The sequence below is a fragment of the Hypomesus transpacificus genome, unplaced genomic scaffold (genome assembly GCF_021917145.1).
Source record: "Hypomesus transpacificus isolate Combined female unplaced genomic scaffold, fHypTra1 scaffold_61, whole genome shotgun sequence".
Classification (NCBI taxonomy): domain Eukaryota; kingdom Metazoa; phylum Chordata; class Actinopteri; order Osmeriformes; family Osmeridae; genus Hypomesus; species Hypomesus transpacificus.
This window is the reverse complement of record NW_025814034.1, coordinates 746,220-772,551: the sequence shown is the minus strand read 5'-3', so window position 1 is coordinate 772,551 and position 26,332 is coordinate 746,220. Positions and strand designations below refer to the sequence as shown.

Here is a 26,332-nt window from a genome sequence, read left to right as displayed (position 1 = left end):
GGAGAGAGGGGGAGGGAGATAGAGAGAGGGGGGAGAGCTAGAGAGGGAGATAGAGAGAGGGGGGAGAGCTAGAGAGGGAGATAGAGAGAGGGTCGAGAGCTGGAGACGGAGATAGAGAGTGGGGGGAGAGCTGGAGAAGGAGATAGAGAGAGGGGGGAGAGCTAGAGAGGGAGATAGAGAGAGGGGGGGAGAGCTAGAGAGGGAGATAGAGAGAGGGGGGAGAGCTGGAGAGGGAGATAGAGAGAGGGGGAAGAGCTGGAGAGGGAGATAGAGAGAGGGGGGAGAGCTAGAGAGGGAGATAGAGAGAGGGGGGAGAGCTAGAGAGGGAGATAGAGAGAGGGGGGAGAGCTAGAGAGGGAGATAGAGAGAGGGGGGAGAGCTAGAGAGGGAGATAGAGAGAGGGGGGAGAGCTAGAGAGGGAGATAGAGAGAGGGGGGAGAGCTAGAGAGGGAGATAATGCAGTGATGAATGTTTCCTGCATTAACAAATGTCTTAACTCTTTTTCCTCATCTCTCTTCCTCTGTCCCCCCTTGTCTCTCCCTACCTCTCTCTCCCCACCCCTTCCCCTCTCTCCCCACCCCTCTTTCCCTCCCCCTCTCTCCCCACTCCTCTCCCCACCCCTCCCTCCCTCCCTCCCTCCACAGTCTTCCAGACTGGGTTACTGTGAGACAGGTATCGTCTACAAGAGAAGCACCAGTAGAGATGAATATCACACACACTGAACACACACACACTCTGAATATAGTTATGGGAGAAATTGAAGGATTAATAATTTGCCACTCTCAATCACAATCAGTGTTCATACTGTATCAGACTCCATACCACACCTGCTGTATTCTCATCATCATCATGATGTTGTTAAATTAATGTTATTTGTATTTTCTCTCATCATTATATTGTTATGTTATTATGTAATTCTTATGTACAATCTGTGTTGATCAGAGAAGGACAGCCATGAAGGTAATGAGGGGGGTAAACATAACAGGTATTATAACGTCTGAAAGAACATGAGCAAACATCAGTGTCATGAACCGGTTTTGGGACCTGGTTATTTTCTTTGTGGAGAAAGTAGTTCTTCATGTGGACCGTTTTCTTATTGATGCATTCTCTGCTCCTGGTAAACACAGGTCATTCCTGGACCCTGTGACCACAGAATACTGTTTCTGCACATCTCACGCTTGTCTCTCTGCTGGACTTTCTGCAAGATCTGTGGGTGAGTCGACGTGGATGTAAGCGGCTGCAAAGGTTTTCTCAATGGTCGAGAAATTAATAGTATTAATAATGAATAATTATTGACTGATACACAGCACCTGTCTGGCCTGTGATTGATTGCTAGTCTGCCGTATTTCGTATGAGACACTGATAGTATTTTTTTCTGCTCTCTTTGATATTTTCTGTAAAAGCAATCTCTCTGGCCTTCCTGTCTCAGAGAGACTTTGCAGCAGGCTGGGTTTGGGACATGCTCTCTGCTGCGGTCTGCTGGCTTCCTGTCTCTCCCAGCTGCAGATTGGAAACACACCTAACTCACTCACACACACACACACCTCTGTGTACTTCACTCCCCGTCAACCAATCAACCAATCAGATAATCAGTGATTACCTCACCCAGCAGCGTCATTAACCATGATTGGCCTGAAATCAATGAGGCAGCCATTGAGAGCGGTCGATTCTTGCTCCATGTAATGGCTGGTACAGATAGCTGGAACCCTGCAGTAGAAGATTCTGCAGTTTTACTGTTTCAGGTTTTAGTTGGACGTTTTTATAACCTTTTTTATAACCTCTTTGTCCTGTCCTCAAACTCTCAACGTGTCATATCTTACTTTGTGTGTGTGAGTGTGTGAGTGTGTGTGTGTGTGTGTGAGTGAGTGTCCTCCTTGTTTCTCCCAGTAGAGAACACAGATAGCTCCTCCCTTGAGAACCAAACCAGTGATTGAGCACCAGTCTCCAACACACACATCTGCAGACACACACTGATACACACACACACACACTGATACACACACACACTGATACACACAACTTTACACACACCCCAGGGTGGGCAGGGTTCCATCCAGCACGATGGAGACAGATCGACCTGGAGCAGAGAGAGGTCCCATACCACCCTGCTACACACACACCATCCTGCTACACACACACACACACCACCCTGCTACACACACCACCCTGCTACACACACCATCCTGCTACACACACACACACACCACCCTGCTACACACACACACACACCACCCTGCTACACACACCATCCTGCTACACACACACACACACCACCCTGCTACACACACCATCCTGCTACACACACACACACACCACCCTGCTACACACACACACACACCACCCTGCTACACACACCATCCTGCTACACACACACACACCACCCTGCTACACACACACACACACCACCCTGCTACACACACCATCCTGCTACACACACACACACCACCCTGCTACACACACACACACACACACCACCCTGCTACACACACCATCCTGCTACACACACACACACAATCCTGCTACACACACACACACCACCCTGCTACACACACACACACACACCACCCTGCTACACACACACACACACCACCCTGCTACACACACACACACCAACATCCATCATTAACACACCAGGGTATATCACACACGTACACACTGTCGAACACTCCCCAGACACACTGTCGAACACTCCCCAGACACACTGTCGAACACTCCCCAGACACACTGTCGAACACTCCCCAGACACACTGTCGAACACTCCCCAGACACACTGTCGAACACTCCCCAGACACACTGTCGAACACTCCCCAGACACACTGTCGAACACTCCCCAGACACACTGTCGAACACTCCCCAGACACACTGTCGAACACTCCCCAGACACACTGTCGAACACTCCCCAGACACACTGTCGAACACTCCCCAGACACACTGTCGAACACTCCCCAGACACACCCAAGATCACGTTTGTGCCACAGTGTAAATGTTTCATTCTGTGAGCATTATCTCAGCCAGAGCGTCCTTGGTGGAGCTTGAAGAATTCACGTTTCTATTTGAAGGTTTTCTTCCGTTAATGGAACGTTAGTTCAGCATTTCTCCTGTCTCTGACCTGAATCACATAACTCCTGTCTCTGACCTGAATCACTCCTGTGTCTCAGTCCTGAATCACATCGCTCCTGTCTCTCAGTCCTGAATCACATCACTGCTGTCTCTGACCTGAATCACATCACTGCTGTCTCTGACCTGAATCACTCCTGTCTCTGACCTGAATCACATCACTCCTGTCTCTCAGTCCTGAATCACATCTCTCCTGCCTCTTAGTCCTGAATCACATCACTCCTGTCTGCCTACAGGATTAATAATGTTTCAAGTTTTAGAGGATCTGATTTGCGGAGCTAAAAGTTGCTTTACTCTGGTAGAAGATTTGCAAATCGCACATGCTGACAAACAACCACTTTATATGTGTGTTTACACGTGTGTGAGATGTGTGTGTGTGTGAATGTATATGTCCGTATATGTGTGCATGAGTATGTGTGTGAGTGTGTGTGTGTGAAGGTATCTGTATGTGTTAATTCTCTCTGAGGACAATGACATCGACGATGAGGTCCAGAACAGAATCTAACAAGCATCAGCTGCCTTTGGGAGACTCAGGCGCCGGGTCTTTCAAAACAAGAACTTATATCTCCATACAAAAATCTCTGTGTATCAAGCCGTTTGCATCACCACCCTCCTCTACAGTTGTGAAGCCTGGGTCACTTACAGCCGTCATGTGAAGTTCCTGGAGCATTTTCACATCCGCTGTCTCCAGCGCATGCTAGGAATCACTTGGCGTGACCCGAGTGCCACACACTGAGATCCTCAGGAGAGCAGGCTGTAAGAGCATTGAGGCCACCATCACCCACCATCAGCTACGATGGCTGGGGCATGTTATAAGGATGCCCCTCAACCGGCTGCCTCACAAAGTGCTGTATGGCCAGCTCGCCCAAGGTCAACGCTCTGCTGGGGGGCAGAAGAAGCGCTATAAAGATCAGATAAAAACAGCACTGAAGAGGTGTAAAATCAGACCTGGGGACCTGGAGGGCTTGGCTGCTGACCGTAACACCTGGCGTCAGGTGTGCCGGGACGGGACAGAAGCGCTGGAGGAGGACAGAACAACCAGGAGACAGGACAGCCAGGAGACAGGACAGCCAGGAGACAGGACAACCAGGAGACAGGACAACCAGGAGACAGGACAGGCAGGAGACAGGACAGGCAGGAGGACAGGACAGCCAGGAGACAGGACAGCCAGGAGACAGGACAGCCAGGAGACAGGACAGCCAGGAGACAGGACAGGCAGGAGACAGGACAGCCAGGAGACAGGACAGGCAGGAGACAGACAGGCAGGAGGACAGGACAGCCAGGAGACAGGACAACCAGGAGACAGGACAGCCAGGAGACAGGACAGCCAGGAGACAGGACAGGCAGGAGACAGGACAGCCAGGAGACAGGACAGGCGGGAAAGAAGGCGTAGAGGAAACACAGCCAAGGTTGCCAGTACCATCACTAGCACATACACATGTCCCACATGTGACCAAATCTGTGGATCCAGAATAGGACTGTACAGTCATCAGAGAATCCACCGGTGAAATCAGAAGTGGAAGTCATCATCGGCCTCGATGGACAACTACAAGCAAGCAAGCAGTGTGTGTGTGTGTGAAAACTCATGAACACTAAGCCAGATTGGGCTCAGGAACTTCAGCAAAGTGCTCTGGAATTTGGATTAGTGGGTAAATGTGTGTGTAGGCGGGTATGTACTGGATGTGAGTGTGTGTCTGTTTGTACTGGATGTGTGTGTGTGTCTGTATGTACTGGATGTGTGTGTGTGTGTGTCTTTAATCTGATTCATTTCTCATAAGAGAAACAGATGAGAGAACATATGCTTGAGTCTCCTCAACCTCTCACACACACACACACACACATTTAGAGCAACAGATAAGCAAAGTGAGCGAGAGGGATGAAAAGAAAGGGCATGAGGATGGATCTTCCTCTCCTCTCCCTCCCTCCCCCCCCTCCCTCCCTCCCTCCCTCCCTCCCTCCCTCCCTCCCTCCCTCCCTCCCTCCCTCCCTCCCTCCCTCCCTCCCCTCCCCTCTCTCCCCTCCACTTTCCCTGAAGAAAACAATGAAGAAAGACAGACCAATACACACACAATCTACACACACATACTCACACACTCGCACATGCATATAGCTTTCATGCTATCACAGATAATAGGATTAATTTACATAACAGTGAGCTCTCTCTTGTCCTGGGAGATTCTCTTTCCTCCATTAGAGTAATTACACCTAAACATAGATACCCTGTTTGGGTGTGAGAGAGAGAGAGAGAGAGAGAGAGAGAGAGAGAGAGAGAGAGAGAGAGAGAGAGAGAGAGAGAGAGAGAGAGAGAAAGAGAGACAGAGAGTATAAAGGACCATTGTGCAATAGGCTGCAATTATGTTTTTAGCCGATACCATTATGAGGACATCCCTCCATCCCTCTCTCTCCATCTCCCCACCCCTCTCTCTCCATCTCCCCCTCCTCCTCCTTCTTTCCTTCCCTCCCCATCCCTCTCTCTGTCTCTCTATCCCTCTCTCTGTCTCCCCATCCCTCTCTCTGTCTCTCTATCCCTCTCTCTGTCTCTCTATCCCTCTCTCTGTCTCCCCATCCCTCTCTCTGTCTCTCTATCCCTCTCTCTATCAGTATTGATGCCTACACACTTTAGACCATTAACACGAGACAGTCGATAAACAGTGTGTGTGTGTGTGTCTGATCAAGTACATGTGTGACCCACTTGCTACCAGCCACTGCTGGTACACACACACACACCAGTACAAGTACCTTAACTTCTCAGTGTTACCTCTGTGAACTCTGTCCCTCCGTAACCATGGTGACAGGTGACATTCAGCCTGGCGAGGGTGGTCGAGGTGTCGAGAGACGAGCTAGTGATCCAGCTGTCCCTTCATGACATCACTGTTCAACATCACATCACAAGCATTCAACATGTTATTAAACTACAATAATACTACAGTATACTACAATAATCTAGGAGAGGGGTTTCAATACCCTCACACACACTCACACACAGACACACACACACTCACACACACGCACACACAGACACACACACAGACACACACGCATGCACACATATGTACACACAGTGCGCTGTTGTTCACTGCTGTTCTCTCAGTGTTCCGTGTGTTCTAGAACACTCCCACGCCTGTCGCCATAGCCACTGTTGTCCCGGAGACCATCGCCCTCTCCCTGCTCCAATCTCTTCTAACTGACCTGACTTTAACACACACACACATTCACTCACACACAAATACACTCTCTAACACACACACATGTAACACTTCCTGTTAATCCTCAGAGTTCTGTCTTCTGATTAGTCTGGATAACCTTTGTCTGCATAAAACCTGCTTTTGATTGGACACTACTACAGAAGGAGCATGTCACCCTAGAGGGTGGAAGCCTGGTGGTGACAGCCAAGTAGTGTGTGTGAGCATGTCTGTGTGTGTGTCTGTGTGTGTGTGTCTGTGTGTGTGTGTCTGTGTCTGTGTGTCTGTGAGTGTGTGTCTGTGTGTGTGTCTGTGTGTGTGTCTGTGTGTGTCTGTGTGTCTGTGTGTGTGTCTGTGTGTGTGAGTGAGCGTGACTTTGTATCTCTTTCTGAAATATCACATCCCTTGTGATGAATGCCTGGAGACAGGATATGACATATCTCTCCCTCTTCCTTCCATCCTCTTCTCCTCCCTGGAGATAGGACGGTCATTTGTCTGTCTGTATAGAGAACACACGCAACACACACACACACACACACACCAGAATGACAGACTGCTGTCCTATGAATCCTTATTTGATGGTTGTTAATTTGAGAGAGCCAGACTGGCCCAGAGCTGGAAGTGATGCTGCTGTTACAGGGTCTGCACGGGGTCACACACATCCATCACACACACACACTGTACAAATACACACACACACGCTGTACAAATACACACACACACGCTGTACAAATACACACACACACGCTGTACAAATACACACACACACACGCTGTACAAATACACACACACACGCTGTACAAATACACACACACACACGGTGTACAAATACACACACACGCTGTACAAATACACACACACACACGCTGTACAAATACACACACACGCTGTACAAATACACACACACGCTATACAAATACACACACACACGCTGTACAAATACACACACACACACACACGCTGTACAAATACACACACACACACACACGCTGTACAAATACACACACAAACGCTGTACAAATACACACACACACACGCTGTACAAATACACACACACACGCTGTACAAATACACACACACGCTGTACAAATACACACACGCTGTACAAATACACACACACGCTGTACAAATACACACACACGCTGTACAAATACACACACACGCTGTACAAATACACACACACACGCTGTACAAATACACACACACGCTGTACAAATACACACACACACACGCTGTACAAATACACACACACGCTGTACAAATACACACACACACACGCTGTACAAATACACACACACGCTGTACAAATACACACACACGCTATACAAATACACACACACACGCTGTACAAATACACACACACACACACACGCTGTACAAATACACACACACACACACACGCTGTACAAATACACACACAAACGCTGTACAAATACACACACACACACGCTGTACAAATACACACACACACGCTGTACAAATACACATACACACACGCTGTACAAATACACACACACGCTGTACAAATACACACACGCTGTACAAATACACACACACGCTGTACAAATACACACACACGCTGTACAAATACACACACACACGCTGTACAAATACACACACACGCTGTACAAATACATACACACACACACGCTGTACAAATACACACACACACGCTGTACAAATACACACACACACACGGTGTACAAATACACACACACACGCTGTACAAATACACACACACGCTGTACAAATACACACACACACGCTGTACAAGTACACACACACGCTGTACAAATACACACACACACGCTGTACAAATACACCCACACGCTGTACAAATACACACACACACGCTGTACAAATACACACACACACACGCTGTACAAATACACACACACACGCTGTACAAATACACACACACACACGCTGTACAAATACACACACACACACGCTGTACAAATACACACACACGCTGTACAAATACACACACACGCTGTACAAATACACACACACACGCTGTACAAATACACACACACACACGCTGTACAAATGCACACACACACGCTGTACAAATACACACGCTGTACAAATACACACACACACACGCTGTACAAATACACACACACGCTGTACAAATACACACACACACGCTGTACAAATACACACACACACGCTGTACAAATACACACACACACGCTGTACAAATACACACACACACACGCTGTACAAATACACACACACACGCTGTACAAATACACACACACACACGCTGTACAAATACACACACACGCTGTACAAATACACACACACACACGCTGTACAAATACACACACACGCTGTACAAATACACACACACACACGCTGTACAAATACACACACACATGCTGTACAAATACACACACACACACGCTGTACAAATACACACACACATGCTGTACAAATACACACACACACGCTGTACAAATACACACACACACACACACACTGTACAAATACACACACACACGCTGTACAAATACACACACACACACGCTGTACAAATACACACACACACGCTGTACAAATACACACACACATGCTGTACAAATACACACACACAAGTACACACACATCCATCACACACACACGCTGTACAAATACACACACACATGCTGTACAAATACACACAAACAAGTACAAATACACACACACACACGCTGTACAAATACACACACACGCTGTACAAATACACACACACGCTGTACAAATACACACACACACACGCTGTACAAATACACACACACACGCTGTACAAATACACACACACACACACACGCTGTACAAATACACACACACACGCTGTACAAATACACACACACACACGCTGTACAAATACACACACACGCTGTACAAATACACACACGCTGTAACAATACACACACACGCTGTACAAATACACACACACACGCTGTACAAATACACACACACACGCTGTACAAATACACACACACACACGCTGTACAAATACACACACACACGCTGTACAAATACACACACACACACGCTGTACAAATACACACACACGCTGTACAAATACACACACACACACGCTGTACAAATACACACACACACACGCTGTACAAATACACACACACGCTGTACAAATACACACACACACGCTGTACAAATACACACACACACACGCTGTACAAATACACACACACATGCTGTACAAATACACACACACACACGCTGTACAAATACACACACACGCTGTACAAATACACACACACACGCTGTACAAATACACACACACACACGCTGTACAAATACACACACACATGCTGTACAAATACACACACACACACACGCTGTACAAATACACACACACACGCTGTACAAATACACACACACATGCTGTACAAATACACACACACACGCTGTACAAATACACACACACATGCTGTACAAATACACACACACAAGTACACACACATCCATCACACACACACACACGCTGTACAAATACACACACACATGCTGTACAAATACACACACACAAGTACACACACATCCACCACACACACACGTCACAAATCCAGCTCTAAAGCTGTGAACAGGTGGGGAGCCACACACAGACATCCCCCCCCTACACACACACACACACACACACACACATATCAACACACGCTACAGTATGCTGGTGTTACTGTAAGCAGGTATTGATCGCACATCACCCCAGGAGCCATATTCTGCTGACAAACATTCCTGAGATATTGACCGGCCTCTGTGTGACAGAGTGTGTTGTGGTGTGTGTGTGTGTGTGTGTGTAGTCATCGGTCAGTAGGTTACGTAATGTGTGTGTGTTCATTTAATGTGTGTGGGGGGATGGAGGGATAAGATAGAAGAGATAGACAAACAAATAAAAGAGGGTGTCAGATGGCTGAGCGGTTAGGGATCGGGCTAGTAATCAGAATGTCGCTGGTTTGATTCCCGGCTGTGCCAAATGACATTGTGTCCTTGGGCAAGGCACTTTACCCTACTTGCCTCGGGGGGAATGTCCCTGTACTTACTGTAAGTCGCTCTGGATAAGAGCGTCTGCTAAAGGACTAAATGTAAAAGAGGTGTTGTACCTCTTTCTCCATCCCTCTGGGTAGAGAGAGATGGAGGAGATGAGGGAAAGAAGGATGGAGGACAGGAGAGAAAGAAGATTATTAATGCTCCTCACACTAACACACACACACTCTGACACACTTTCATTTACTGCGTGGCACCTTCTGCATGACTTGACCTTCACAATCTGTCTTTTTTACTCCTCTCTCACACACACACACTCTCACACACTCTCTCACACACACACGCTCACTTTCATGCACACAGTGTATTTTCAGAGGAATGCAGGATGAATGATACTGCAGCACATGGTCTCACGGCTACTTCAGAGGCCTGACAACACACACACACAGTTTAGTCTCAGGTCTAATGTTCCTTTGCAACTACTTAAGTTGGAGATGTGCTTTCCACTGGCTCTGCCAACCTCCTTCTTTCCGCCCTTTGGTCTCACTTGTTTGGTCTTCACTAGATGAGGAGAGTTGGAAAGGAGAGAAGAGAGGAGGGGAGAGGAGAAGAGAGGAGAAGACAGGAGGGGAGAGGAGAAGAGAGGAGGGGAGAAGAGAGGAGGGGAGAGGAGAAGAGCGGAGGGGAGATGAGGGGAGAAGAGATGAGGGGAGAAGAGAGGATAAGACAGGAGAAGAGATGAGAAGAAAGGAGAAGAGATGAGGGAAGAAGAGATGAGGGGAGAGGAGAAGAGAGAGTTTCTGAAGGGGAAAACTTTCAGTTGTCATGGAAACTCCTTTGTCACACATACTGACTTGGTACTACACCATCAACCAAGAGTGGAGAAAGAAGACAGCTCTATTCTCCCTCTCCATTCCTCTCTCCGTCACACTGCATCCATCTGTCTCTCCTTCCATTCTGTCTCTCTCCCCCTCCTCTCGCCTCTCAACATCTCCTCCCTAACAAACCAGTAGATACAGACACAGAGAGAGAGAGAGACAGAGAGACACACACAGAGAGACACACAGAGAAAGAGACAGAGAGACACAGAGAGACACAGAGAGACAGAGACACAGAGAGAGACAGAGAGAAAGAGACAGAGAGAGACACAGAGAGAGACACAGAGACAGTGAGACAAAGAGAGACACACAGAGAGAGAGAGACAGCGAGAGAGACACAGAGAGAGAGAGAGACACAGAGAGAGAGAGAAAGACAGAGAGAGAGACAGAGAGTACCTCCTCCCACAGAAAGCAGCACTGTGTTCCAGAATGTTCATCCTTCTGCATGACTGAGGTGGTGTGTGAGTGTGTGAGCGTGTGTGTGAGCGTGTCTGATGGGGGTGGCTGGTTAGACTACAGATGTGTGTCACAGTGTCATGAACAATTCAGGACCCATCTGGAAATAGAGAGGAAGAGAAACGAGGGAGAGGAGACAGGGGAGAGGAGGGGAGGGAGAGAAAAGAGTAAGTGAGACTGATGTGATGATGATGTAATGAAAAAGTGAATGAAAGACTGATATGGGCGATGGAGGGGGAGAAAGAGAGGGGGAGAGAAAGGAGGACAGGATGGAGTTAGAGAAGGAGGGAGAGCAGGACATGCTTCTTCCTCAACACACTCACACACACACACAGAACGTTCCCTTGGCAGGATAATAAATGACTGTCTCTTAATCTTTATACGAGTCCCTAAATTGCTCTCTGCTTCTCTATCCAATAGAACATCACTCATATACACAGGGACATGCGCACACATGAATAAGCCATTTGCTTTTTCACACACACACACACACACACACTATGAACAGTATCATCCTGGTACTAACCAATCCAGCACTAAGCTCAATACGTTATTTTTCAAAGATGTGGACTCACTGGCGTCTGAGCCTCCTCAGAAAATGATGTACCTCGTGTTTTTAATATATGTTTGTATGTTGTTTTGTAATCTATGAACCTAGTAAGTGTTCAAAATAAAGTTTATATATATATACACACAGAACCATGCCATACTCCACCTGCACACACACCAGATATGCCAAACACACCATCCTCTCCTCAGTCTCCATCATGGGGTCAAGGTGATCAGTTTGTGGTGGTGCTACTTCAGACACCAGTTAAGGTGTTCAAACTCAACTCTCCTTCACTGTCTAGTGTGGGGCTCCTCCTGAGATCATGACCCTCCACTGTCTAGTGTGGGGCTCCTCCTGAGATCATGACCCTCCACTGTCTAGTGTGGGGCTCCTCCTGGGAACATGACCCTCCACTGTCTAGTGTGGGGCTCCTCCTGAGATCGTGACCCTCCACTGTCTAGTGTGGGGCTCCTCCTGAGATCGTGACCCTCCACTGTCTAGTGTGGGGCTCCTCCTGAGATCGTGACCCTCCACTGTCTAGTGTGGGGCTCCTCCTGAGATCGTGACCCTCCACTGTCTAGTGTGGGGCTCCTCCTGAGATCATGACCCTCCACTGTCTAGTGTGGGGCTCCTCCTGAGATCGTGACCCTCCACTGTCTAGTGTGGGGCTCCTCCTGAGATCGTGACCCTCCACTGTCTAGTGTGAGGCTCCTCCTGAGATCATGACCCTCCACTGTCTAGTGTGGGGCTTCTCCTGAGATCATGACCCTCCACTGTCTAGTGTGAGGCTCCTCCTGGGATCATGACCCTCCACTGTCTAGTGTGAGGCTCCTCCTGGGATCATGACCCTCCACTGTCTAGTGTGGGGCTCCTCCTGAGATCATGACCCTCCACTGTCTAGTGTGGGGCTCCTCCTGAGATCATGACCCTCCACTGTCTAGTGTGGGGCTCCTCCTGAGATCATGACCCTCCACTGTCTAGTGTGGGGCTCCTCCTGAGATCGTGACCCTCCACTGTCTAGTGTGGGGCTCCTCCTGAGATCATGACCCTCCACTGTCTAGTGTGGGGCTCCTCCTGGGAACAACACTCACACAGGTCTGGAATCCAACTCTCTCCTCTCCACCTCCCTCTCTTCTCCTTTCCCTCCCTCTCTTCTCCTTTCCCTCCCTCTCTTCTCCTTTCCCTCCCTCTCTTCTCCTTTCCCTCCCTCTCTTCTCCTTTCCCTCCCTCCTCCTCCTGTGTATTGATAACAATCTTACACCAGTCTGTATTCCTGGTATTTATTCAACATGATCAACAGTTAAAATGTTCCACATGAACAAGGAGAAAGAAGGGTCTACAGTACCAGCTGAAGTACAAAAGTGTGTGTGTGTGTTATATTTGGGAGTATGCATGTATGTGTGTGTGTATTTCATGTCTGTGTGTCACAGTTGTGTGTGTGTCATATTGATGTCTCTATGAGAGTGGAAGGTCCAACACAGACTGATGACTCAACTAAACCCAAACACAGAAAAACAAAACATCAACCATTCTTTTCTTTCTTTTAAACCAGCGGCGTTGCCGCGACAACCCGGCCAAGGAAGTTGTAAACTTGTTAACAAGCCGATATGTGCGTGTTTGTGGCAAAAACAATAACAAGAATGAATAAATATAATTGAGCAGAACACGACAGTTGGTTGTTCCAGATCTGGAACTAATCTGTTCCACAGCTGCTGTGCCCTGAGCAGAGAAGCATGGAATTCAATATCAAAAAAGAAAATATAAAATAATGACAAACATCTTCTCTGTTATGAGTCACATCTATCACTAGTGCATTTAAAACTGTAAAAACATCTATATAGAGAAATAATACATATTTATAGAAATAGAAATATTTGTTAAATTTAAATATATGTGTGTTTACGTTTACTGACAAATTGAGTGGTCATTTTTTCAGGTTTTTTATACATTTGATTCTAATAGACTTTGTATCCTGATTTAAATATCCATACAATCCAATCTCCATGGAATATCTTTAATAAATAATAAGTTCTGAATAATTAATGTCTTTGTAATTACACTACACAAGGAATCTCACATCTGTTTGTAATTATATTGATATTCACAAAGGTTCTCTTTATTGTAATTCTATTGATAATTAAGATATTAATATTCATATTGAATTAGGGATTTCTTTATAAATATATATTGATATTCCTAAGGGGTTTCTTTTTGTTTATATGCACAAAGAATTTCTGTATAATCATATTGGCGTTTTGGCTGTGTGTTAAAAGGCATTTTAGGTTCACAAGGAAGAGAATAAAATGGATGTTTAAATCACGCAGCTAACCAGCACTGAACCGCAGTAACAAAACCGTACCTGTGTCTCTGAACCACACGTGTTTCTGAACCACACCTGTGTTCACGTGTACTAGTTCTGTACTCAAATGAAGGCGTCGCTGTTTCAGCTTAAACTGCTTTCTCTACCATCTTGTGGTGATAGCCTTGTACATTCAGCTTAAACTGCTTTCTCTACCATCTTGTGGTGATAGCCTTGTACATTCAAAACTATGTCTTGTGGTTGTGTGTGTGTGAACCTCCAGCTGAAAAGAACCTAGAACATCAACAGAACCAAGAACAAGCAGGTTCAGAACTCCAAACCTCACTGGTTCTAAAGGAACAGAACCAGAACTAAAATATACAATATTCTCTTCCTCTCTCCATCCTCATCTCCTCTCTCTCTCCTCCTCCTCCTCTTCTCTCTCTCCTCCTCTTCCTCTTCTCTCTCTCTTTCCTCCTCTTCTCTCTTTCTCCTCCTCTTCTCTCTCTCTTTCCTCTTCTCTCTTTCTCCTCCTCTTCTCTCTCCTCCTCCTCCCCCTCTCCTCTCTCTCCTCCTCTTCTCTCTCTCTCCTCTTCCTCTTCTCTCTCTCTCCTCCTCTTCTGTCTCTCCTCCTCCCCCTCTCCTCTCTCTCCTCCTCCTCTTCTCTCTCTCTCCTCTTCCTCTTCTCTCTCTCTCCTCCTCTTCTGTCTCTCCTCCTCCCCCTCTCCTCTCTCTCTCCTCCTCCTCTTCTCTCTCTCTCGTCCTCTCCTCCTGTCTACAGGTGTTTTTATGGCAAGAAACCTGGAGGTTTTAACCAGAAACTTAGTACTGATCAGAGACACACACCAAATACACACTCCTACACAATCACTTAACAATAACTAATAACTTACTCACACACTCCGCCCCCCTCCCTTTCTCTCTTTCTCCCCCCTCTCTCTCTCCCCCTCTCTCCTCCCTCCCTCCCCTCCATTCCCCCCCCCCCCCCCTTACCTAGGGGGTCAGAAGAAGGCGGAGGGCTGGTTGGGGAGGTAGATCCTCTGGAGGGGGCTGGTGGGCAGCGGGGGGGAAAGGGGGGAGAGGGGGAAGGCGGGGCAGGGGAAGGCTCTGCAGCTGTATGACAGCAGGCCGGCACTGGGAGGAGACAAGCTACTGGGAGAACCCCCACTCAGGAAGGAGCAGTCTGGAGTCACACACACACACACACAAACAATTGAAGAATTTAAGAAAAGTGTGTGTGCTTCAGAGTGTGTGTTAATGTGTGTGTCAGTTTCCAGAGAGCGTTCTGTGTGTGTGTGTGGGCCCACCCAAGCTCCAGAGAGCGTTCTGTGCGGCCAGCTCCTTGGCGTCCTCCACACAGGAGCACAGCTTATCAGGCAGGAAGCTGCTCCTGGAGATCACCACCTGCACACACACACACACACACACACAGACACACACACACACAGAGACACACACAGAGACGCACACAAGCAGACAGCTTTAATGATCATGAAACAGAAGGTTTTTCTGGAGTTTAGACAGTGAGGACCAGCCATGCATGTAGGACCAGGTTATCACCAAGAAAACAGGCTCCACACACACACACACACACGTCACCTTGTAGATGAGCAGGGTCTTGTGGTGGGGCCCGGGGCAGGACAGCAGCAGGTACTCTGGGGCGCTCCAGGAGTTGTGGAGGCAGCAGAGCTCCAGCAGGGACACGGCCGAGGCCAGCTGCCCGGGCCGCAGGCTCTGCAGGGAGGTAGGGGAGAGAGGAGCGCCCGGGACCAGGGGGTACACACACCTCTCCCCCCCCACGCCCCCCCCGTCCCCCCCCGCAGACAGCCCCAGCAGGAAGGGGGAGCCCAGACGAGGGGGGAGGGAGCGCATGTTCTCCATCCCAACTCCCCCTCCTCCTCCGACTCCCCCCATCCCTCCATCTTCTCGGGGGAAGAACAGAAACCCTCCCCCTCCTCCCCCACTCCCACCTCCTCCACCTCCCATGTCTCCTCCTCCTCCCCCTCCCCCCCCTCCTCCCGCCCCTCCCCCCCTCCCGGCAGACGGGCTTGGCCAGTGTCACCTCCACGGCCGCTCCGTCGATCAACGCTCCGTTCATGCGCTGCAGCGCGGCCAGGGCGTCGTCGCGGGAGTGGAAGTGGACGAAGGCGTAGTCGGTGAGCTTCTTGACGCGCTCCACGGCGCCGGGGCGGAGTCGGGAGAACTCTCGGCGCAGGGCGTCCTCCGTGGTGGACAGCATCAGGTTGCGGACGTAGAGGACGCGCACCTGCTGCATGGTGTCCTCGTCCACGTCACGCTCAGGCTCCGCCCAGTCCACCTGGATGGTGCTGCCCCACAGCTGGAACGTACCTGGAGACACACACACACACACAGGACACACACACAGGAGACACACAAACACACACACAGGAGACACACACATCCAGAGCGCTGTGAGCTTCAGATGTGCTGTGCTGCCCTCTACAGGACACAGAGAGGTAGTGAAACATCTGATGGTTACTGGGACCAAACCTTCCTGCTTGAGTGTGAAGGTCTCCTCTGTGTGTGTGTGTGTGTGTCCTGTGTGTGTGAGTGTGTGTGTAAGTGTGTGTGAGTGTGTGTGTGTGTGTGTGTGTGAGTTAGGGGTGTCACGATACCTAAAATTCAGTAGTCGGTGCCAATACTATTAAAATAACACGATTCTCGATGCCAATTTCGATACCATGGTAAAAAAAAAGAGGATTGTCTAAGATTCCATGTAGGCTACTTGAACCATGAACTTCTTTAAAATATTTGAAAAATAGCTAAATGTCCTACAAAGACATACAAAACATGTGCAATAGAGCATAGCACAACATAATAAAGTGCAATTAAGCCATTCAGCTAACAAGATGAACATGACATGAGTTTACCTTCTAAGCTATGGGCTAACGTTAAAACTACAGCTAACCTAAACTAGGTACATAAGCCATTGTAACACACGTGCCCACCATCTCAAACATCATGTAACGTGTATTTTAGTATGACAGATGAAACAAACAGAAAAAGAGCATTCTTTGGATGTATTCAGAATTTCGCCGCAACTTCAACGAACATTGATTTATTTTGTATGATGCCAGATGTTAGCACCGGTGCTGCGCCTCTTCTGGAACTGAATCAGAACTTGCCTTGAATTCTTTAAACAAATCCAGATGACGATCTTTCAGATGCTTAGCTAAATTGGAAGTATTCCCCCTTGGTCTGAAGACTGCGGTAGCATTTTTTGCATAATGGCTTTTGCGGATTAATTATAACGCCACGGTCATCTGCCTCAAACGCAAACTACTTTTTTTGCCTTTCTTGTCAACAAGTCGAAGCGGGGCGATCGCTAAAGCAGCAGTTGTCTTGTTTTTCTTAATGTAAACGCCGACTGGAACACTACTGAAGGCGCAGCACCGATGCTAACATCTGGCATCGGCGCTCACGGTACTTACGGTGCTTAAAAAAAATGGGCATCGCCGGTGTTTTGTTATTTTAGCATCGGAAGGTACCGTAAGTATCGGTTCTCGTGACATCCCTAGTGTGAGTGTGTGAGCGTGTGAGTGGGTGTGTGTGTGAGTGTGTGTGCGTGTGTACCTGGTATGAGCTTCCTGCGGGCCATAGCAGCAGCCTTATGAGACTCGTACTCTATGAAGGCAAAGCCTCTGTTCTTAGTCTTGTCTGTAGCACTGGGATACACTATCACATCTACCACGCCCTCTGTCACCTGCACGCACACACACACACACAGGAGGGGACACACAAAGGAGCACACACACACACACAGCAGTGGTAATTTAGCACACCAGTAAACCCAACTTTACAGCTGACGGAAAATAAACATGAAAAAAGACACACTAACACGGAATAAGCCTCCTCCTATATGTGTGTGTGTATGGTGTGTGTGTGTGTGTATGGTGTGTGTGTATGGTGTGTGTGTGTGTATGGTGTGTGTATGGTGTGTGTGTGTGTGTGTGTGTCACCTTGCTCATCTCCTCCAGTATGTCCTCCTTCCTCTTGTCCTTGGGGATGGAGCCGATGAAGAGCCTGCAGTTGTCCAGACTCACACACACCCCCACAAACTTCCCCGGACGGATCTCATGGTTATCGAGCATCTGGATGGCTCTCTGGGCAGCCTCTCTGAGGGGAGAGGGAGGTTACCTGGGGAGGGAGGGAGTGTTTGGGAGGGTGGTGGGGGGGGGGGGGGGGAGTGTACAGCCTACCTGGTGGTGTACATAACGAAGGCGTAGCCCCGGTTTTCTCCGCTGAACTCCATCATGAGCCTGAACTCGTAGATTCTGCCGGCTCTCTCAAACGCGGGCACCAGCTCATCCTCATACATGTCCCTGGGGATCTTCCCCACAAACACCTCACAGCCCCGGGGGGGCGGGGGCCCCTCCCAGCCTGGGGGGGGGGGCGGGGAAGAGGGGAGTGGGGAGGGGTGGTAGAATGAAACATTTTTATGTGAAATATTGAGCACTCTTTCCTAAACTCCAGGGGCCTGGTGTGTTACACGGTACACGTGGCCTATCACACTTCCAGTTAACCACGTCACACACGTATCTGTGCAAGTGTAAAACTACAGGATTATCCAGCAGGAAAAGTAAGCTACAACCATGGTATAACACACACACACACACACATACACACACCTGGTGGGGGTCCGCCGAACTTCCTCTGGCCGTTCTCCTGGACCATGCTATAGCCGGTTTTCTCCATGAGCGCGAGCAGCGCTGCTTCGTTCGGACTGTCCGTTCCGCTGTCCTCGTGCATCAGCGCACTGCAAGCGTCTCCGTTCATTATCCTCCTCCACGGTTAGCTCGCTAGCTACTTACCGGCTGTCGTGATAGAGACGAATTTAAGCTCTTTTCCGTCATTATCGTTGGTTAGCTTGAGAGCTCGTTTACTTTTACAAACAGTATGTGAGGAATTCATTGAGATAATAGAGTCTTCGGTGATAAATGACGAGTTAGTTAAACGGGAATTAGCCAGCTAGCTAGAGTGTTAGCTCAGGCTAGCTAGCTCTAGCTAGCTGCTACCCTACCGGAGTTATTCCGGCTAAAGACCGGAGAGGAACCAACTGTAAAATAGAATATTAAACGATTTCTAGCGCACTTTAGTCACTTACCAACCTTGGTCTTTTACTATTTTAATAAAATTGCAGTTCCCCAAGAAATAACTGTCAGATTTTGAGGTTATGTGGCTAAACTTAGAGGACAAAACTATTCTATAAGAAAAGAAACAAAAGTTCTCCTCAGTGATGTTGACTTGGTTTATACGACACCCCGTTTTCAGCCAATCAGCACCTGTTTTCCAGTCATAAAGGCGGGATATTCCAGAAATTATTTTTATTCAGTCCATTACACAATGTATTCACTTTTTAGTTAATTTTTCTGTTTTTATAAAAAAAAAAAAAATTCACTGTCTTTAATGTTGACGTTACACAAATTCACAGGCTGAGCATCGGGCTGAGTTAATTATATACAGAAAAAAGAATCAAGGTGCATAGTTCTAACAGTATAGAGTCAAGGATTTAGCCTACCATGAGACTATACAATGTCCTTGTGAAGAACAACTCTCTCCACGAAAACAATATTAGATCACAAAACAGTTCATTAACCGTTCTACAGGCTACACCGTTTACTCCTGTATTATTATTTTTCACTCTGTTCTTTCCTACACCCGTTGGTCCGTTACCGTTCAGTATAGGCCTAGTTCCTAAACGGCCATCCAGACGTTTATAGAGACGAAGAATATGGCAAATGCCGAGAACAGGGACACCGCGTCCAGGTAGACCATCAGGAACACCCCTAGGGCTGCACTCAGGTAGGCGCTCGCCCGCCTCAACAGGTATTTTCGCGCTGTTAAGCAGAACTAGGTAAAAAGAGACAGAGAAAAAAGTTTATCCTATGAAGATGACAAAAACTACCAAGGCGGTTGGCTTTAAATGACAGAGATTGTTAAAAGTTGTGAACGGTTGAACGCTTCTGAACACTAAGGGGCAGTATTCCTCTACCCCGTAATTTCACAGGCATCCAACAACTATATCTCACTTCTACTCAACAAGTTTGTTTATTCTGCAACACCCCCGAGTAGGACTAATATAGCTACCAGTGAGATCTAGCCTCGACTCACTGCCTTAAAGCTTTAATTCAATGAACATGTAAATAGGTTACCATTTAGCCTATTTTGTCCAAATGTAGCCCACGACGTAACCATGCAAAATACGTTTCCACGATATGTTCTGTAAGCCGTTTGCTCTAATATGTTTTGTAACAGAGCTTACTCCATACTAACAATAGCTCCCGTGTTTGCTAAGCTAGCGTTAGATAAATCCTTTTATTCAGGTTCTCCAAGCGTAGCAGCCGAATACCAGCTGAGATTAACGGTGTGACAACAACCTCAATGTGCCTGTATGTGTGTGTGTAAAGTATTTGTACTTGGTTACTTCCCATCTCTGGTGTACCTGAGCGCTCTGGAAGCTCATGCTGCTAGCGTAGCGACAGTACATGGCGTAGTGTTCACAGTTCCACCACAGCAGGCTGAAGTCTGCTGGACCCACGAGCTTCTCTGCTCTGCGAGCCACCTCCTCTCCCTGCAGGGGGGGGCGGCTAACCAGCTACACACACACACACACACACACACACACATACACACACACACACATACACACACACACACACATACACACACACACACATTGTGAGTTTGAATGTGTGTGTTTGTAAGTAAATGTTTGATGTGTGTGTGTATGTGTATCCTACCTTGTCTGTGCGGTTGACGATGATCTCTGATCCATAAGCAAAGTCCTCCACCTTGTCCACCCTGACACTCGCCACCTGGGAGAGCACCGACAGACAGGTCCACAGACAGACAGGTCCGCAAACAGACAGGTCCACAGATAGACAGGTCCACAGACAGGAACAAAGACAGACATGTCATCAGATAGATAAATAAGCAGGCAGGTAACCAGATACCTTATAGACAGGTAGGTCAGAGAAAGAGACCCTTCAGAGTGAGAGAGAGAGACAGGTCTCTCAGATAAACACAGAGAGACAGGTTCTTCAGACAGACAGACGGGTAGAGAGAGAGACAGGTCTCTCAGACAGACAGGTAAAGAGAGAGAAAGAGACAGCTCTCTCAGACAGATAGGTAGGGAGAGAGAAAGAGACGGGTCTCTCAGACAGATAGGTCGAGAGAGAGAAAGAGACAGGTCTCTCAGACAGATAGGTCGAGAGAAAGAGACAGGTCTCTCAGACAGACAGATAGAGACAGATCCCTCACAGACAGGTAGAGAGAGAGTGAGACAGGTCCCTCAGACAGACAGGTAGAGAGAGACAGGTCTCTCAGACAGACAGGTAGAGAGAGACAGGTCCCTCAGACAGACAGGTAGAGAGAGAGACAGGTCTCTCAGACAGACAGGTAGAGAGAGACAGGTCCCTCAGACAGACAGGTAGAGAGAGAGACAGGTCTCTCAGACAGACAGGTAGAGAGAGAAAGACAGGTCCCTCAGTCCCCTCACCTTAGCCAGTATCCCCAGCAGGAACCTGGTGTTGGAGACGGTCTGAGTGATGGCGTGCAGGTCGTCAGACACGACAGGCAGGATGTCTGGTACCAGATGTGCCACCCTGCCCCCCCCCAGGTACACCCCGTAGTGGGTGAACACAGCCCGGGGCACCTCCAGCACGTCCCCACGATCAAACCCAGTGGACCCTCGCTCGCTCCTAGCCCTGCTTTCTCTCTCCTTCCCGCTCTCTCTCTCCTTCCCGCTCTCTCTCTCCTCTTTCTTGTCGTCCGTCCGGGGCGCGATGAAGAGGAGTCCGAGGAAGTAGAGAGGGAACATAGTGCGGAGAGGAGGAGGAGAGGAAGACTGGAGGACAGGTGGAGAGGACGGGAGGAGTGGAGTAGAGGGTAAAGTAGTGAAGAAGAGAGGGTGGAATAGTAAAGTGCAGGATAGATGGAGAGGACTGGAGGAGATGTGGAGAGGACCGGAGGAGAGGTGGAGAGGACTGGAGGAGAGGTGGAGAGGACCGGAGGAGAGGTGGAGAGTGGTCTGGTAGGTCCAGCCTCTAGGCTCTTATAGCAAAGCTTGGCTGGGGATTAGAGTGTAAGAACTGACCTGGGATCCGATAAGAGGTTAGGTGCCATCATGGTGCGCTATGGAGAATGCCTGGGTACCTCCTGGTTAATGAACTCCTGGTCCGGGATGGGTTTTAAACTCTTAGATGGATTAGAAAGGTCTGGATTCCTTTCCTACATATTTTTATTAAAGAGGGAGGGCGAGAACAAGAGAGGACAAGGAAGGAAGGAAGAAAGGGAGGGTGGGTGGGTGGGTAGGAAGGAAAGAAAGTGTGTGCAAAGGTGTGAGTCACATGCATCAGTGCGTCTGTTTGTGATTGTGTCAGCGTGTGCGTCAGCGTGTGTGTGTCAGTGTGTGTGTCTGTAACAGATTGTATAAGTAAATGAGCTGAATATTCATCTGTTTCACAATCAAACCAACCTTACACAACCCCACTCTGTTCTGAAAGCTATACTGTGTGTATGTGTTTGTAAGCCTGTGTTTGGGCTAGTAGCCACAGTGACCTTACCACACCCCACTCTGTACTCTAACTACTGTGTGTGTATGTGTGTGTGTGTGTGTGTTTGCCTACAGTGAGTTATAGACAGTAGGTAAACAGACAGTAGCTGTCAGGTGTGACTTGGAATCTGAAAGTTTCAGTAACGCACACAATCACACACACAGAATCACACAATCACATACGCACACAATCACACACACACCACACTCTCACTCACAGACTCTTCTGGGACAGTGACTCCTTCATAGCTTCTGATGTAAGTTCTATTTTAGTCGCCTGTATTGGCCACACACACCTAGTCGCTCTGTAACACACACGCTATAAAACACACACACACACATTGAGCACCATCTGCTGGTGAGAGTCTGTAACTTGTACCTCTTTTATTTACATACTAATATACAATAGATGCGTGAGACAATGCCAAAAATAGATTCTGTACAAAAGCATTTTTACAGTTCAAACACGTTCCCCTCCCCCTCCAACAGACCACACACACACCTTACACACACACACACACACTTACACACACACTTGGGGGAGAAAGGACGTTCCTCTCAAATGGAATCCCTCTGCGAAACTTGAAGGTCGTTCTAGAACCTTCCGGATGGGTGAGTAGCTGGACTGTGGATCCATGAGGGGGGAGGGGATGATAAGGGAGGGAAGAAGATGGAGGGATGGTGATGGAAGAAGATGGAGGGATGGTGATGGAAGAAGATGGAGGGATGGTGATGGAAGAGGATGGAGGGAGGAGAGGATGATGAAGGGATGAGGATGGAGGGATGAGGGGAGCTCAGCTGGCCATCCAGAGGGTGAAGGGGATGAGGAGGGAGGGCAGAATGACGAGGGGGCAGGTCCCCAAGTACAGCACAGCCAGCAGGGCCAGCAGCAGGGACACCAGGAGGGTCCGCTGGTCCCTGAGCCCACGCTTCAGCCAGAGGCAAAACTGTGGAGGAGAGGAGAGGGAGGGAGAGGGGGAGGGAGGGGGGAGAGGAGAGGAGAGAGACAGGGGAAGGGGGTTTGGAAAAGTGAGAGGGAGAGAGGAGGGGGAATTAATTGGTGCTGGTTCCAATAGTGAGACTCAAAAAGAGAGATTCTTTCTCTTGTTCTCCAGGGTGGCCTCTCTCCCTCCACACTCTCATCTCTCGCTCCTTCTCTACTTTTCTCCCTCCCTCTCGTTCTCTCCCTCTTCTCTCTTTCACATTCCTTCTTTTTCTCTCGTTTCTTCTTTCCTTCTCCCTCCTCTCCTCTGACGTTTTCTCCTCTCTCCCCCTCCTCTTCTCCCTCCCCTCTCTCCTCTCACCCTCCTCTCCTCTCTCCCTCCCCATCTATTCTCCCTCTCCCTCCTCTCCTCTCTCCCTCCCCATCTATTCTCCTTCCTCTCCTCTCCTCTCTCCCTCCCCATCTATTCTCCTTCCTCTCCTCTCTCCCTCCCCATCTATTCTCCTTCCTCTCCTCTCTCCCTCCCCATCTATTCTCCTTCCTCTCCTCTCTCCCTCCCCATCTATTCTCCTTCCTCTCCTCTCTCCCTCCCCATCTATTCTCCTTCCTCTCCTCTCTCCCTCCCCATCTATTCTCCTTCCTCTCCTCTCTCCCTCCCCATCTATTCTCCTTCCTCTCCTCTCTCCCTCCCCATCTATTCTCCTCCCTCTCCTCTCTCCCTTCCCATCTATTCTCCTCCATCTCCTCTCTCCCTCCCCATCTATTCTCCTTCCTCTCCTCTCTCATCACCCTCCCTTCTTTCCCACTCCCTTTCCTCTCTCTTGTCTGGCTTCAGTCATATCCAATTACACCTAAATACTCTGTGCCTTGCTGAATGTCTCAACTGTGTGTGTGTTTGTGTGTGTGCGTCTGTACTCTAGACTGCTCGACCCTAATCATGGCTAGTTTATAAAGGTCTTGTAAAGCAGAACTGCTGCCATAGCAGAGCCTTGGGAGGCCGCCGGCAAGGTCTGGTTCAAATCACCTCACAAAAAAAACGCCCGGTGACTTGGCGCCTGGCGACAACCGACTCAATAGCCCCGTTGTTCTCCCGTTTCTTGAGAACGACCTACATTTCCCTCGTGCAAGTCTGTGAAGGCCGATGACGTGGATTTCCTTCACACCTTCTCAAATAAGAGACGCTTTTGGTCTTTAAAAAAGGGTGTTGGAACGCGCCAAGGGAGCTGGAGCGCGGAGGCTCTTTTCAGTGACGGTGACACGGTTTCTGTGAACCGGACCAGTGGGTCAGACTCGGTAAAACAGCGCCTCAATGGACTCATTAAAAAAAGGAAAACAAACGGTGACTATTTGAGCGCTGCCGATTGTGCGCCGTCTGCCAACGCTGAACCAATGAAAACTAACAGCTGTAATGAGTACACTCCATCGTGTCGGTCTGGGATTGTGTTGATGTTCATTAATCTATCCGTCTCGTTGCGCTCGGCCATTCCACATTTCTGACAAAATGTTAAAGTACAAGATAAGTTTAGGCCACCGTGTCTGAAATAGCTGCAACCTTTAAACTAAGGAAAGACCACATGGCAACAATACAGAGAAAAATAGCAAAATTTAGCATAAAAACGTCTGCAAATTATAAAGTTTTCATTCCAGCGCGTCAAAACATGTTGTAAAGTTTACCTCGTCCGTTTGCAAGCAGACGGCCGTGTCGTACCGGCAGTGCGTGACGAAGTGCTCGCAGTTGTTCCACATCAGGCTGTACGGTATGGCACCGACGAGCTTTTCCGCTCTCTGCGCGACCTCCTCGTTCTCCAGCGGACGTTTCTGGAGCGTGCTATCCATCGCGTTGATTAGGATGCACCCGCCGTACGCAAAGTCCTCCACGGAGTCCACGCGGATACTGGCGTTCTTGGACAGAACACCAAGAAGGAGCCTTGTGTTGGTCACCATTACCTGGGTCTGACTCTTGTCGCTCGTGAGCACTGGGAGTATGTCCGGGATGAGATGCGCGACACGGTTCTCTCCCAAGTAGATACCGAAGTGAATAAACAAGGTCCGAGGGACTTCCAAGAGGTCGCCCCGCTGATAGCGAGGCGCCCCGTTCCTGTCCTGGTCACAGTGCCTCGTCTCCCGCTTTTGCTCCTGCCTCTCCGGCCCCGCCACGAGATGGCTAAACAGCTTGAGATGCGCGAGCAGGAAAACCTTTTCCCAGATGAACGTGAGCAAGTCTAACATTTTGAGGCGGAGAAGATTTCTTGTCCCAGGGACGCTCGAGACTCAACGGCATCTTCCCTTCGCCGACACACCGCGAAAGGGGGGCCCCGTGATGTCATGTGGAATTC

The 26,332-nt window shown here is 48.6% G+C and overlaps 3 protein-coding genes across 3 annotated transcripts in view; all 3 read right to left on the bottom strand.

Annotated features, from left to right (window-relative positions):
* Positions 1-15,479: 15,479 nt before the first annotated feature.
* On the bottom strand, positions 15,480-19,717 carry rbm46 (RNA binding motif protein 46). Its single transcript, XM_047017459.1, has 9 exons — positions 19,604-19,717; positions 19,128-19,313; positions 18,699-18,879; positions 18,459-18,615; positions 18,073-18,202; positions 16,501-16,827; positions 16,078-16,400; positions 15,786-15,882; positions 15,480-15,661 (listed from the first exon to the last, which is right to left on the bottom strand). The coding sequence occupies exons 2-9, from the start codon at positions 19,273-19,275 to the stop codon at positions 15,480-15,482; spliced, it is 1,545 nt and encodes a 514-aa protein (XP_046873415.1). The 5' UTR covers positions 19,276-19,313; positions 19,604-19,717.
* Positions 19,718-19,828: 111 nt separating this feature from the next.
* On the bottom strand, positions 19,829-22,677 carry LOC124465948 (lecithin retinol acyltransferase-like). The gene is made up of 4 exons (XM_047017637.1): positions 21,998-22,677; positions 21,240-21,314; positions 20,942-21,094; positions 19,829-20,349 (listed from the first exon to the last, which is right to left on the bottom strand). Exons 1-4 carry the CDS (start codon positions 22,316-22,318, stop codon positions 20,194-20,196), a joined length of 705 nt encoding a protein of 234 aa, XP_046873593.1. The 5' UTR covers positions 22,319-22,677; the 3' UTR covers positions 19,829-20,193.
* Positions 22,678-23,770: 1,093 nt separating this feature from the next.
* LOC124465947 (lecithin retinol acyltransferase-like) overlaps positions 23,771-26,332 on the bottom strand; it is a 2,627-nt gene continuing 65 nt past the window's right edge. Inside the window, exons 1-2 of the mRNA XM_047017636.1 lie at positions 25,671-26,332; positions 23,771-24,000 (exon numbers count right to left, since the gene is read on the bottom strand). The exon at positions 25,671-26,332 is cut by the window's right edge and continues 65 nt beyond it. Coding sequence (XP_046873592.1) covers positions 23,848-24,000; positions 25,671-26,225 — 708 coding nt within the window. The 5' untranslated portion in view covers positions 26,226-26,332 and the 3' untranslated portion in view covers positions 23,771-23,847. The remainder of the gene's footprint in view (positions 24,001-25,670) is intronic.